Source organism: Pelodiscus sinensis, chromosome 1 (assembly GCF_049634645.1).
Source record: "Pelodiscus sinensis isolate JC-2024 chromosome 1, ASM4963464v1, whole genome shotgun sequence".
NCBI lineage: Eukaryota > Metazoa > Chordata > Testudines > Trionychidae > Pelodiscus > Pelodiscus sinensis.
Window position 1 is genome coordinate 9,295,292 of NC_134711.1, and position 14,505 is coordinate 9,309,796.

At 46.2% G+C, this 14,505-nt stretch overlaps 1 protein-coding gene across 8 annotated transcripts in view; it reads right to left on the reverse strand.

The window, feature by feature from the left end:
* The window catches only part of SFMBT2 (Scm like with four mbt domains 2), a 209,178-nt gene that overhangs the window by 47,384 nt on the left and 147,289 nt on the right, over positions 1-14,505 (reverse strand). For all 8 annotated transcript variants that reach the window (XR_012903105.1, XM_075925993.1, XM_075925992.1 and 5 more), the window contains one exon: positions 2,858-2,971. Coding sequence is in view for 7 of the 8 variants with exons in the window: in XM_075925993.1 (XP_075782108.1) it covers positions 2,858-2,971 (114 nt within the window). In the remaining variant the exon portion in view is untranslated. The remainder of the gene's footprint in view (positions 1-2,857; positions 2,972-14,505) is intronic.

Consider the following 14,505-nt stretch of genomic DNA (forward strand, 5'->3'; position numbering starts at 1 on the left):
CAAGGAAAGGCTCTTCTATGCTCAGCTCCCACTTACTGGATTTTTTTTTTTTTTTTTGTAAATAAGCTGCCACGCCATTGAAAACTGAGTGTTGTACATTTAATCTTGCTCCAGCAAAGCTGATATTGATTTTATGGACCCTGTGCTTAACAAATATTCAAATAAAATAATACACCAATTTTTCCATGCAGAAACACATGGGTAAGATTGCATTTTGCAAGCATGATTACCCCAGCCTCCTTGTGCCCCCTCTGTAAATAGCGATAAGGCTGCTCAATGTTGCCATAGCAGTATTCTTAATCTTCCAAATTAGGTCTGTCTGCCTGATTTTTAACTCTGATATATTTAAACTCTTCCAAAAGGGTGACGCTTTTTTAAAAAATTTGCCTTGCAAATGTTAATGAACATAAACAGACAGATGATAATTATTTCAGTTGGAGATGGGAGATGTGTATTCATTATACTTCATGAGCAGCTTGATGACATCAACTCTAGGGTTCTCAATCGGGGGTCATGACCAGCCCCCCAAAGAGGGCAAGTGTATGGCCCCCTTCCCTTTTGATAGTGTTAACTGTTCTCAACTCTTTCCCCCAGCTTTCACCCTCCTTTTTTTCTCCTCAACACCCAGATTCCTCCACTGATCACATGTCTTTCCCATGTCACCAGGAGGAGGTGGGAGGGGAGAGCCTTCCAAAGAGCTGCCTGCGATTCTCCACTCCAGTGGTGGGAGTGTTTCTGAAAGAGGCAGCAAAAGATAACACATCCTCCTGCCGCGGCTGCTCCTCCGCCTCGGTCTTCCAGGACTCACACCCTTCCCCCAACCTGTTTCTCTCTGCAGGCCAACCACGAGGGAAGGGCACAGCTTGGAGTTTCTTTGGGGCTTTACTTCTCTGGTTCTGTCTGGGCCCACATTCACCACAAGGGCAGCAGGGGCTGTATAAACGGTCCTGAATGGAACCCACCTTTACTCTGAGGAAACTCAGATCCAGATGTGGCTCCATCCTCCTGGCCAATCTCCGCTCCTATTGATTGGTTGTTTCCAGCCCATAGGAGATGAGAGATTGTCTGGGGTCAACTCCTATTGGCTGGAGTAAACCCTCCACCTTTACTCTGATCCCTCTGATCCAGGCCTCAAGCTTCAGATCTAGGCCTCAAGCTCAGATCCAGACCTCAGCTTCATACCTGGCATCTCCCCTTTGAAAGACCTGGGCTTGAACCCCAGGATCAATTTCATCCAAACTTTTGGAAGGCTCCCAGCACAGGAGTCCATCCTGGTGGCTTAGGTCCATCTCCTCATGAGATTAAGGAATTTTGGACCGGCTCCTGCATAAGGATCTCAATGGAGATTGAGCAAATGGAAAGCTTGCAGGATCTGGGCCCTTTAACATAAACAGCATCTCCTCTCTCTGGCATAAAGAAATAGAGTATCTGGTCCTATAACATCTCCAGGGCAATTACATTTTTTAATACGTGGCTACTTCAGATGAACAAAAGACTCTAATTTTGAAATAGTGGTAATGTGGGCGCTCTGGTGCCACTATCTCAAAATAATTACTCCCCAGAGTAATTCAAACTAATTACTTCCCAGTGCTTCCTGGGGCTCTAAGTCCCAGCAGCACGTCCACGATAACAGAGCCTGCCTCAGACTAATTTTGAGGCTTCCCTGTAGTGAAGTAGTTTGATTTTGTTATTTTGGGAGTTATTAACTTGGATTTTGTTATTTCAAAATAGTTTCCTAGTGTAGACATGTCCTTAAGTGTTCGGGAACGGTGTTAGGCTGACAACTCTGGAGAGCAAAGCCCTGGGTTTATATGCCTCTGGACACCGCACGGACAATGGTCATACTGGTTTCCCGACTCAGGTTCCTCAATCCTGATCTAGAGAGTAAAAGCACTAAGTGTCCAAGTGATTTAGAACACAAGGTCCACTGAAAGTCAGCAGCTCTTATGCACCTAACTCACTTAGGTCCTTTGGAAAAACATTTGCTGTATCTCATTACCAGTCCCCTGTGCTGGCCAATTCCAGTCCTCTCCTGCTATGACAGTTCTCACTTATGGTATGTCTACACTGCAATCATGGGGTATGACCATTGCATGAGCCCAGATTCTCAGGCCAGCTCAGATCTACCTAGCTCGATACCAGGATGGCAAAGCCACAGCAGCATGTGGCTTGATGCAGGCTACACACACCTGATCAGAATCCTGAGTAATTATTCCAACACACAACTATGACGCCACTGCTCGCTAGATCAAAGCTAACTTGGGTATGTCTACATGAGCTGTGACTGCAACGTGTCCTTAAAGTCTTTGTCACTTATTCCTAAGGGCAAAGTAGAGAAATTAATTTCAATGTGAAGAAACCTAGGCATCACTGTTAAAGCCATGTTAGAACTATCCAGGGCCACATTCTGCAAACATTAATCACATGAGTAGCGCTTACTCAAGCAGACAGTCCCATTTGTAAAGGGATTCCTTGGGTACAAACTACTGACTCCAAGGGTTGCAGAATCTCACTGCTATTTAGGCAGGTTGGTAGGTAGCAGGAGTAGATAAGATACATGAGGCACACTGACTAAGGCCATGTCTTCACTCCACAGTTTGATTTAGTGGGTCTAGTAAAGACCTTTTAAATCAAACTCAGAGGATGACCTCATCAGCGGACAGTACTCCTGCTTCTGCGAGGAGGAAGGGAAGCCAATGGGACTGTTTGCTTCCATCGGGCTCCTGCTGTGAGGATGGTGGGGAAACTCAAATCAAAATTTGTCGTGTATCTTAATTTGACCTTCCCCGTTAGCATAGACCTGGCCTAAGAAATCCACAGGTATAGCATCAATTCAGCTGGTGGTTTCTGTACTTACAAACTGGTTTGTGTGGTGGCGTGAGGTTGTAAGCATTTGCTTCACACCAGCCAACTGGGAAAATGTCCATCGACTCTACATCAACTATATACTCCGGAGCAGGCATCTGTAATCCTATAAACACAAATTTATAATGCAGTTCAAACACAGGATGACTGAGCTCAGAGCAGTTCCAACATTCATGACAAACCCAGGAAAGGAAATGATGGAGCACACAAAATTACATCTGCTCCCTTGCATCGAGATCAGGCATCATTTCATCTTCAGTTTCATGCAGGGAGCAAAGACAAGACTGTTACATTTAAAGCACAGTGTGATTCCACAGAAAAATGTTGTTAGATGAAAGGTTAAGCAACTGAAAGTCAGCAAAACAGCAAGGTTCCCCATCCTTTGACCTTACAGAGTGCCACGAATTAAACCTGTTGCTCACAGACTCACTGATTTTAAAGATACAAGGGCTTATTATGATCATCCAGAGCCTCTATGAAATCCATTAGGGACTTTGCTATTGCTATCAATTTTACACGGGAGCAGCTCAGATAAGTACAGTGATGGGCGGCATCATGAACCTTGGAGACAAACAGAGACAGATTTCATCTGACTTCCTGCACAGCACAAGCTAAAGAACCTTCACCCCAAAATTTCTGCCTCAAGCCCATAACTTCTATTCCAGCAGCAACACCTCTCTCTGAAAGACATTCTGTCTCAATTTAGACCGCCCCGTTGTGGCTCTAATCCGATGCCCATGGAAAGATTCCCCTCTGGCTTTTAGGGCTTCTGGAGCTTGTGTGGTCAGCTGGATCCCATTTACTGACTCCCACCCTGTTCCATTTGTACATATGTCACTAGCATGAGAAATCTCTCCTAATGAAGATCAGTAGATGTGGAGATTGCTCTCCTGTAGCACTTAAAGCAGCGCTAATAGCGAAAAGGATGTTACAAAAAGGAGGGAGAAAAATTGTTCTCCTCGGCCTCTGAGCATAGGACAAGCAGCAATGGGCTTAAATTGCAGCAAATGAGGTTTAGGTTGGACATTAGGAAAAAAGTCTTAACTGTCAGGTGGCTAAACACTGGAATAAATTGCCCGGGGAGGTTGTGGAATCTTCATCACTGAAGATATTTAAGAGCAGGTTGTCTAGACATCTATCAGAGATGGTGCTTGGTCCTGCTGTGAGGGCAAGGGACTGGACTTGATGACCTCTCGAGGTCCCTTCCAGTTGGGGGGGAAGAGCCCGAACGCCTTGCAATCGACTGGTCGAAGCCTCGCGATCAACCAGTCAATCGCGATCGACCGGTTGGTGAACACGGCTTTATGGCGCTGTGCCCTCTTAGACATGGGGCTCAATTCAGGGGAATCAGTCTAAAGCCAGCCCTGCAGATAGCTTCCCTTCACAGTGCTCTGATTTAAGTACTGGTTCTGGCCAATCAGTGGGCTGCAAGCGGTCGCCACTCAAGTCCTGCTGGGTGGTACTTCCTGCCGAGCCCAGCCTCACAGGGTCCTTCCATGGGCACTCAGCATAAGCTTCCTGTGGTGGTATGGAAATGTCAGATGCCTAGAACCCCCATGGGCCCACAATGCAACACTGCAGGTTCTAATACAGTGACTGAAATAACCCAGGATATCTTTTATTTTCATTACTGTTGCTCTTCTCACCCATCATTCTTTTCTTTTTTCTGCTCACAATAAAAGGTGCAACATTATGGTTTGATCCCCAAAAGTTTACAACTGCAGCCACTCTGAATGGGCTACTGTCTCATCCTGCAACACATAACTAAGGGTACGTCTAGACTGGCGTGTTATTCCAGGATACCAGAGGTATCCTGGAAAAACTCCGCCGCATCCAGAGAATGCGTTTGCTCTTCTGCTTTTTTTTTTCTTCAGAAGAGCAAACACACTGTTTGGGGGAGCCCCATATACCTCATTCTACAAGGAGTAAGGACTTCTCCGAAAGAGGAGGCTTTTCCACCATTTGGCCCTGTCTAAAAGGTGCAATTTGTGGAGTGCAATTTGTGTAGCTTTTTCCTACAAAGGACTGTAATTTAGACCTAGCCTAAGATGCATACCTCTAACCACGCTCATGTGTTATGGCTTTCTATGTGAGCATTTGATAATCCCGCCAATCACTTCCCACATCTTACTGCTACCCTTCGCTTGAACCGTATAACTGGAAACTGCTGGTTTGTAATTTCTGTTTGATTTATGAATTTTACACCCCTGTCTTCACAGCCCGAGAAAGGACCACAAAAATCGAGAGATTAGTAATACAACAGAAGCCATGAAGAATGAAGATTTCCATCTCCCATTAAATATATTACATTATTGTGCAATTTCAGCAGCAATTCTTGAAAATATAAACCCAATTTGTCCCTGAAAAATGACTAGTGCAGGGTTTCTACTTCGCCAAATTCCTAGTGTCGCCTTACATATTATGCAGAGGGTACACATTATTACTTATATAAATGCAAACTAGAAAGGTTTGGCTTAAGCCTAAAATGAACTAGTAAAAATTTACAATGCAGATGCTGAGTAATAAATTGGCAGAAAGCAATGGGATACACACATAGCCTCATATCAGCCCTGTGCATCTTTCCCACTTCAGGTGAGACACGCTGTCACTCATTAAACGCTCACCAGGAAGTTTACAGAACTTTGCTACTGCATGAAATATGATTTATTCAGCAAGGGGCTGTCATGTCTAACTCGATATGGCTTAGCTATTGCAGCCTGTTTTACCAGCGCAGTTTGTGCTGCCAAACTGCCAAACTGGAATGGTACCTATGAAGGTTTCGGCCAGTAGCCATGATGAATGGAGAGTAGGGATGTGAAAGTGTAACCATTTATATGGTTAACCAATGAGCCTGCGTTCACAGTTATACGCACACACATCATGCTGCTGTCTCTGCATCAGAGGCAACAATGCGGGAGGCAGAGGCGAGCTGGTGTGCCTGGAGAGCCAACTTTTAAGCTCTTAAGCTGATTCCCCAATTCTGCCGGTTCCTGTGGAGCCAAGACCCACTACCCTGCTGTTGCCTCTGAAATTTTCAGCGGTTACATGTTTACTTTAATAAATGCATTTTAATAACCTTATTGGAGATATTACACTGTGAATGGTAAAGGAGCTCTGGTTGTGATGTGGACCCGCAGGTGCTACCAGCAAACAAACAATAATGTGAGAATAACAGAGAGTTACTGGAGTCCTGTGATGGGGTATAGACGAGTTCCCACTGTGTAGCAGCTGCAGAGGGCTTAATGGATGGAAGAGTTATTACCCCACCTGTGACTAAGGGGCTGGGTAGCAAACAGCTGGGATAAAAGGGCAAAGAGGCTGCAGACACATTCCAACACATTCCTCAGCAGTGGCCTGGCAAATACTGGACCCAGATGTCTGCCACAGGAAGTGGCAGTAGGTCTGCTAAGTAATAAGCAAAAGGGTCATTTATTTCCTCTTGCCCTACTTAGGTGGGAGGAAAAAGCCAGCCTCCCATAGGCCAGCATTGCCAGGCCTTGGGGAGGCTACTATAGAAGCTCAATGCATAGAGAGCAGGTGCCCAGAGACTGGTAGATGGAGCTTTTAAAGGGCCATGGCATCACAATAACCTCTTAAGGGTGAAGAAATGGAACCCTTCACATGTCCACACCAATGTTCCCTCTAATTTTTTTCCCATCCCTGTGCACAATATTTGTGTTATGTGCACCAAGGCATGCGTGAATGTGCACCACCAATAGAAACGCATACTGCTAGCTTTGCGGGGTGTAGGCACCCTGCTAATCAGATGGGTGGCACCTGAACCTCTCCTGGGTACTCAAGAGCTCAGCTTACAGGGAACACTGGTCCACGCCACGGTTTACATTTTCTTTATAAATTCTCTACAGGTGGGCTTTCCACAAGCACTCAGACTTGGCCTAACTCTGCTCCTATTTGAAATCTATGGGAGTTTTACCATTAACGTCAATGGAAGCAGAATTACCTGGAGTTTCGTTTATTAATATTCATTTATATGTATCAATGTTTCTTATAACAGACCAAACAAATTCTATGTGCCAACAAACAAAACAAGTCCCAAATACTGCACATCCAAAAAGTCCAACTGACACAATGCTTGGGGTCCCATATATAAGCTGCAGTATTCCAAGCACAGGGCTCTTTTGTGTTACAGCACACATGAAACAACAACATTAAGGAAGCAAAAGTCAAGAAGGGAAAAGGAGAAATTGGAGAGGGGGGAAGGAATGTAGGGATTTATCTCCTGCCAGTCATCCAGGCCTCGTTCAGGGATCTGGAGTCAACCAGTTATAGTAACAGAGCTATTTATTGACTACCATGGCAGCAGAATCGGATCAACTTTGAGCATTTAAGAAAATCCTACACTACAACTTCAAAAAAATCCTAACCCCTATAAAATCTGGAGATCCAGGGATGTGGTCATTTTGGGCACGTCTACACTGCGTTATTTCAAAATAACGAGGTGAGCATCTACATAGCAAGGCCCTTATTTTGAAAGTATTTCAAAATAACGGGCTTCTTATTCTGAAATCAGTAACCCGCATTTCCCAAGGAATAACACCTATTTCGAAATACTTATTATTCCGAAGTAGCTTATTTTGAAATAAGTGCGTAGTGTAGACATAGCCTCATGGTGATACCAGTGGTCCAGTCTCTAACAGTGGCCAGTAACAGATCATTCAGAAGAAGGCGCAGGGAACCCTGCAGTATGCAAATATGGGATAGTCTGTCCCTGCATTATCCGGCATGTTCACCACCTAGGTATGCGGAAGACATGCCAGACAGTTGATGCCCCTCCTGCTCTCATCCAAATTCTCACCACTAGTCAGCTAGGTGCAGAGACCATGAAACCTGAAGCTACAGTAGGGGGCCTCTCTTGGGATCTGATTGGAGGAACACTGGTTCCTCTGATTGGTCAGGGCTTCCAATTGAAACCCAAAGAGAGGCAGAAGCACTTGTCTGCACAACTGGATGCAACATGCCTGCTGCTTGGAGCCCTCGCCCAGCCCTACAGAAGCTGATCTGACTTATGCCTTGTATCCTGATCTTGGACTAATATTTGGTGATCCAAATTATGCCTCACCTGATCTAAGTTAGCTCAGCTGGCTTCTGCCTAATTTCTGGTCACTTTGACACTGCTCTAGTCGCTACCCACTAGACCTGACAGCCTATCTCCGAGCCCAGACATTCGAAACCCTAAAATGTACCAATTTAGATTAGCAGGAAGTGTTATTACTCTTCTAAAACTTCCTTTAGTACAGTAATGTCACAGGACCACAATGTGAGAGCACTGTTTACTATGAGTAGTACCGTAAGCTGCAGGGGGACAATCCAGGGTGAAAGGTGCTTTCTGAGGGGATATCACAAGCTTGCTCATAATTTGAGCTGGTCTGGAATTTTTTTATACACTCTTTTTTAAACCAAAAAATGATGAGTTATAGACACCAAACCTGTTTGAAAACCGCATCAGGGTTTACAAAGCACCCAACTAAAAAACTTCAGGGTAGAAAAAGGTTCAAGATTGTTGAGCTGAAACATTTCGGTTCTTTAAATGGAGATGATTTTTTGTTTCCAAATTTTAATAAATGTACACTCAAAAGATTTTAAAAAAATGAAAAAAGATTTGAACTCTTTATTAAATGTGTTAATATTATCAAAGCAAAGCATTTTGATTGACCCAAACTGAAAATTCTTTTTGATTTTTCTTTTGCAAATGTTTTCAAGTTGTGAACTTTTTGACCCATTTTGGGGATGGGAAAACTTTTTGTAACGTAGAAAATTCTCAGGGGACAGGAAATTGGGTCTCACCCTGCCCTACTCACAAAGACTTCACCGCTGCCATTTAATTCTCTATTGCCCATTGTCAGCTCCCCTGGCTTATGCAGACTATCCAGCATGAACTCCTCCCACTCCTCCTTGTTCCATCACAGAATTATACCAATGGAGGGATACTGTGAAGGGATTTTATATATCCTCTATTAAGGGCCCAATTCATCACCACATTACTTCAGTTTTATACCTCTGGGAGACTTACACTATGTCACGGCTCAATGAATTCTCTCACAGGATACATCTGAACTAGAGCTGTCGCTATAATTCTCATATTTTTGTACTAGTTCTGATTGAACCAGCCCACTACAAATAGAATGCAGGCTGTAGTGGTGGGAAGGGTTAGCTGCCGTAAGTGCAGGCCCATGGGAGAGGCTAGGCACTCTCCGACTGCATACCCATGGGAGATGCTAGGCACTCTCTGAGTACATACCCATGGGAGAACTAGGTAGGCTTTGAGGACATGCCCATTGGAGACACTACACACACTCAGAATACATACCCATGGGAGACACTAGGCGCTCTCTGTGTACGTACCCATGGGAGAGGCTACACATGCTCTGAGTACATGCCCATGGGAGACTCTAGACACACTCTGAGTACATACCATAGATGCAAAGCATGTGCCAAGTGCATACCCATTGGAGATGCTTGGCCTTCAGGTGGTTTGCCCCTCCAGAATGCACTGATGGACCACTGCTGTGTTTAGCCTACTAGCTCAGTGAGGGTATGTCTACACTGCCACCGTAGTTCGAACTAGGGTGGCTAATGTAGGCATTTGAAGTTGCAAATGAAGCCCGGGATTTAAATATCCTGGGCTTCATTTGCATCTTGCCGGGCTCCTCCATTTTTAAATCCCCCTTAGTGCGGACTCCGTGCCCGCGGCTACACGCAGCACGGAGTAGGTAGTTGGAACGAGGAGTAACGGTAGTTCGAATTAGAGAGCCTAATTCGAACTACCTACTCCATGCCGCGTGTAGCCGCGGGCACGGAGTCCGCACTAAGGGGGATTTAAAAATGGCGGCACCCGGCAAGATGCAAATAAAGCCCGGGATATTTAAATCCTGGGCTTCATTTGCAACTTCGAATGCCTACATTAGCCACCCTAGTTCAAACTAGGGTGGCAGTGTAGACATACCCTTAGAGCTAAGATGGGTATGTCTCCTTGAACTGCCATTTACACCTCCAGTTCCAGGGCAGATGTACCCCTAAACGCATTGGGTTGATGGAGAATATTTTTTATGAATACACTGGAACATCCGAACTTTTTGGTGTCTTGAAATACCTTCATTATGGGTTTGGTCATCTTAAATACCAAGGCTACGTCTACACTGCAGGATTCCTGTGCAAGAACTTTTTGCGGAAGAGATCTTCCACTAAAAGTTCTTGTGCAAGAGTGCATCCACACTGCCATGTGCTTTTGTGCAAGAGAGTCTATGCTGCATGGATGCTCTTGCACCTGTGCTTTTTCCAATAGGGGTTTCTTGCGCAAGAAACCCCTGTTGTCCGTCCACACATGCCTTTTTGTGCAAGAGCTCTTATGCAAAAAGGCTTATTCCTCGTAGAAAGAGGAATAACTCTTGCACAAAAAGTCCTGTCTTCTGACGATCTACTGTAACTTTTCTTGTGCAAAAATACACTTAGGCTACGTCTAAACTGGCATGATTTTCCGGAAATGCTTTTAACGGAAAAGTTTTCTGTTAAAAGCATTTTCGGAAAAGCGCATCTAGATTGGCACGGACGCTTTTCCGCAAAAGCACTTTTTGCGGAAAAGCGTCCATGGCCACTCTAGATGTGCTTTTCCGCAAAAAAGCCCCGATCGCCATTTTCGCGATCGGGGCTTTTTTGCGCAAAACAGTACTGTGCTGTTTACACTGGCCCTCTTGCGCAAATGATTTGCGCAAGAGGGCTTTTGCCCGAACGGGAGCAGCACAGTATTTCCGCAAGAACACTGACGATCTTACATGATATCGGCAGTGTTCTTGCGGAAATTCAAGTGGCCAGTGTAGACGGCTGGCAAGTTTTTCCGGAAAAGCGGCTGATTTTCCGGAAAAACTGGCCAGTCTAGACACAGCCATGTTGTGGCTGTGCCACTGTTTTACCACAAACTTGTAATGAAGGTTTGTGGTGTGTCCAGAGTAGCCCGTGCATCATATTAGCTACCATGAGTTAAGTGCAAATCAATTAATTTGAGTTAGTGAACCCCATTGCCTCTCATCTGTGTCTTGCAGTTTCTGACCTGGACACCGTGAATCCATGACATCATCAGCTCTCACACACTAAGCAGTATCTGGCAGGAAGCAGGGGATGCAGCCTGGACAGGGCATGTGCTATTTTACTGCTAGCTAAAACCTCCCTGCCAATGTTCTGATCAAAGGGAGTTTCCATTAGCTAGCAACTGAGTTATAAAACACTGGCAATGGGATGGCTACAGCAGACACGGACTTAGGCATGATGATAGCGTGAGGCAACTTTCTGAAGCTACACTCCACCTAGTGTTTGCCTTCACGGTCTCTTTGACAGCGAGCTGCTAGTGCAACAACATAGGCACTGGGGGTTACATGGCAGAGTTTTTGTTCACTTGGGGTCCACTACACTACACTTCTCACTACACCTCATGAGATGCCATGACACTTAGGACGACAGATGCCATTTGCAACTCAGAGGCAGGTAACCCACAGTGACAGGATCAAACGGCCAGGGTCACATCTGACCCCGTTGGGGATTTAAAGGAACAGTGGACCCTCTTTCTGAAAGCTGTAGACTCCACAGGCTTTTCCCATGCCTCCAGAAAAGAGGATACAGATTCTCCTAAATCCTCTGCAAATCATGTGACAGGCCACTAGCCTGTAACCCTTTCCTGGCTGTTTTACCCTCTTATACCCACATAGGCCAACATAGCTTGCAAGAATCCATGAGACCCAGAAGAGCCCAGATTCATACAGCTCTAGCACAAACACAGACTCGCCTTTACTGTTCTCACACCTGCATGACACTGTAGCCTGCCTTTCAGAAGCCACCGCTCCTCTCACTAACCAGGATATTGACCCACCGGTGCAGGTGAGATTTGAAGGTGAAGGACTGACCATTTCCCCCTTCTCTCTTCCCGTTTCTCCACCAGCCCAGCCCGTGGGCTCTGGAGACGAGAAGCAGACCCGGGTGTTCCCGAGCGCTGCAGCAGAAAGTTCCAACTGCTGCTCCTGATCTCTGCTAGATACCCCCTGCTTCCCTGTGCAGGAACCCAGCCAGAGATTGTGTCCATTTCTCCCCACCCCACCTTCTGCTAGGACAGGAGGAGCTCAGGACCACCAAGACCCTGAGTGCCTGTGACGCACCTGTCGCCATCCTTGGTTTTTAACTTATGAACTGTGAGTAGGCCTGTGGGATTCTTGAGGGTCACTATAATAAACCTGTGCTTGCCTGTATCAAGTATCTGTGGTTCTAGCTATCAGTTTGGGGATGTTGTACAATAATAAAGTCCTTCTGGGATTTGCTTAATGCCTCCACATGCTGAGTGACACCTCCTCACTGCTATGCCATGCCTAGGTGGTATCAACACAATCAGAACACCAAGGAGTTGTTCCTGAAAGCACTCAGAACCAAGATCCCCCAGGGATATCAAGCAGAGCACCTGGAAGCCAGAATGCTAATGCTGTTGCTATTTCATTTGCTGTTGCACTGTATAAGGAAAGCGTATCTGTATAGTACCTTTCAAATGTTCCCTTACCTTTCCTGTGTATTGTACAGCACCTTTCAAATTGTGAATGGGGGCTTTGAAATCAGAGCCCATTAGAAATCATTGCTAGGGAATCATGGGACTCAGTTTGAATGCGCAGCGAGATGCTGCCCATTTGATTATTTCAGTTTGGGCACCATAACTCACTGACCACATATCTGCCTCCTGGAATGTGCCCCTGGGTAGCTGCTGAAACATAAATCTACCAGGAGCTGGGGAAGGCAGGACAATGAACCATTAAAAATCCCTTAAATGTTCTCAGGGTTCTCAGAAAGGGACAGATTCCACCCTTAGATACGCTCTCCCAATTCCGGTTGCCTTCAGTGGAGGCTGCACATGACTCTGAGAGCAAAACCTGACAGTGACATTAGTTCTTAAAGTGCCTTTTCTCCTCCCATTGCCATGAAACACCACTAGGCATAGGTGTGCCCAGTCAACCTGTAGAACTCCTTGCCAGAGGATGTTGTGAAGACTAGAACTTTAACAGAGTTCAAAAAGGAACTAGGTAAATTGATGGAGGATAGGTCCACCAATATTTATTATCCAGGATGGGTAGGAATGGTGTCTCTGGTCTCTGTTTGTGAGAAGCTGGGAATGGGAGAGAGGGAAGGGATCGATTGATGATTACTTGTTCTGTTTACTCCCTCTGGGGCATCTAGCATTAGCCAGGATACTGGGCTAAATGGACTTTTGGTCTGACTCGGTATGACCATTCTTACGTTCTTGTATTCTGATCCTTCCCTTACACTAGGCTGAGCTTAGATGGTGTCCAGATGAGAGACCTCCAACGAGGGTTGGTTTTTATTTCAGGAACGGCAATCTGTCTGTACTGAACAAACACACGCTGAACAGCACGGGAACTCGATACTACATGAAGTGGCACCTTACAGCTAGGACATAAAACCAAGATCCTGGCTTTGTGTGGTCAGTAGTGACTCTATAACACGCTTCTGAGGGCCAAGTTCCAAGCTAAGAGCTTGACCCAAGGCAAAATTCAAGGAGGGATGGGACACTTATATGGATCAAAGACGACCTAAAGTTATGATGATAAACAGTTTGGAAGGGATATTACATGCATGCTTCATAGCTTAAACAAATCTCTTTTAGAGATCACGATGAGACCCAAGTAGGGGGAGATTATATTGTGGGGTCTTACACCTGCCTCTGAAACATCTGGCATTGGCCAAAGGTCAGAGTCAGAATCCCGGATCCAGGCTGGCAGTTCCTATGTGGCTGTGTGCAGAGGAGGGTGTGGTGTGCCAGTGAGTCCAGTGAGGAGATACAGCTGCTGAGAGGCAGCATGCACACGGAAGGCATCAAACATGGATGGTGAGGAAAAGTGCAAGACACGGAGCACAACTCCCTTAGCCCGCTGCCTTTCGACAGGTGCACACTCCAGAAGGGAGGGGGTTGGGGCATGGAGACAGAGGGTGCTGGGCCCTAATCCAAAACATGTACATGAATAGCTCAGCAGCCATTGGCTCCCCGCACATATCAGGAGCCTGCGTGTAACTTTGAAGGCTAACTGAAGAGCCCAGGTGCGTTGGTTAACCTTGCACATGGTTACACTTCCACACCCCTAACATACACCAGTCCTATTTTTCCTAGCACTTTGCTCTCTGCTTCCACTCCAGGTTGGAAGCCAAGTGATTATGTGGTGTCCAACTCCCTTCCTCATGCATGTCTAGCATGGGTGGTCGTTGAAGGTAAGGCTGGGGGGAGGCAAGTTCCCAGCCTCACCTCCAGCCCTGCCCCTTCTGCTGAGGCCCCGCCTCCCATGGGAACCAAGCCGCCTCCCCACCCCATGGGAAGGGGAGGAGGATACGTGGGTGCGCACGCCCCAGCTTCCTTGGCCCCAGAACATGGGAAGGGTGGGTGGGCACGCATCCCCAGCCTCCCCGGCCAGGAGCACTGGGAAAGCAGGCGCCGGAGGTAGCAACACTCTGCCCCTGGAATGCCTACAGTAGGCATTCTGGGGCCAGAGCATGGGTAGAGCCAGGCTTGTGGGTTGGGAAGGTTGTGCCTTTCCCTAGCTACCATACTGGCCGCCCATGACATCTCTCTGTCCTTACTTCCTG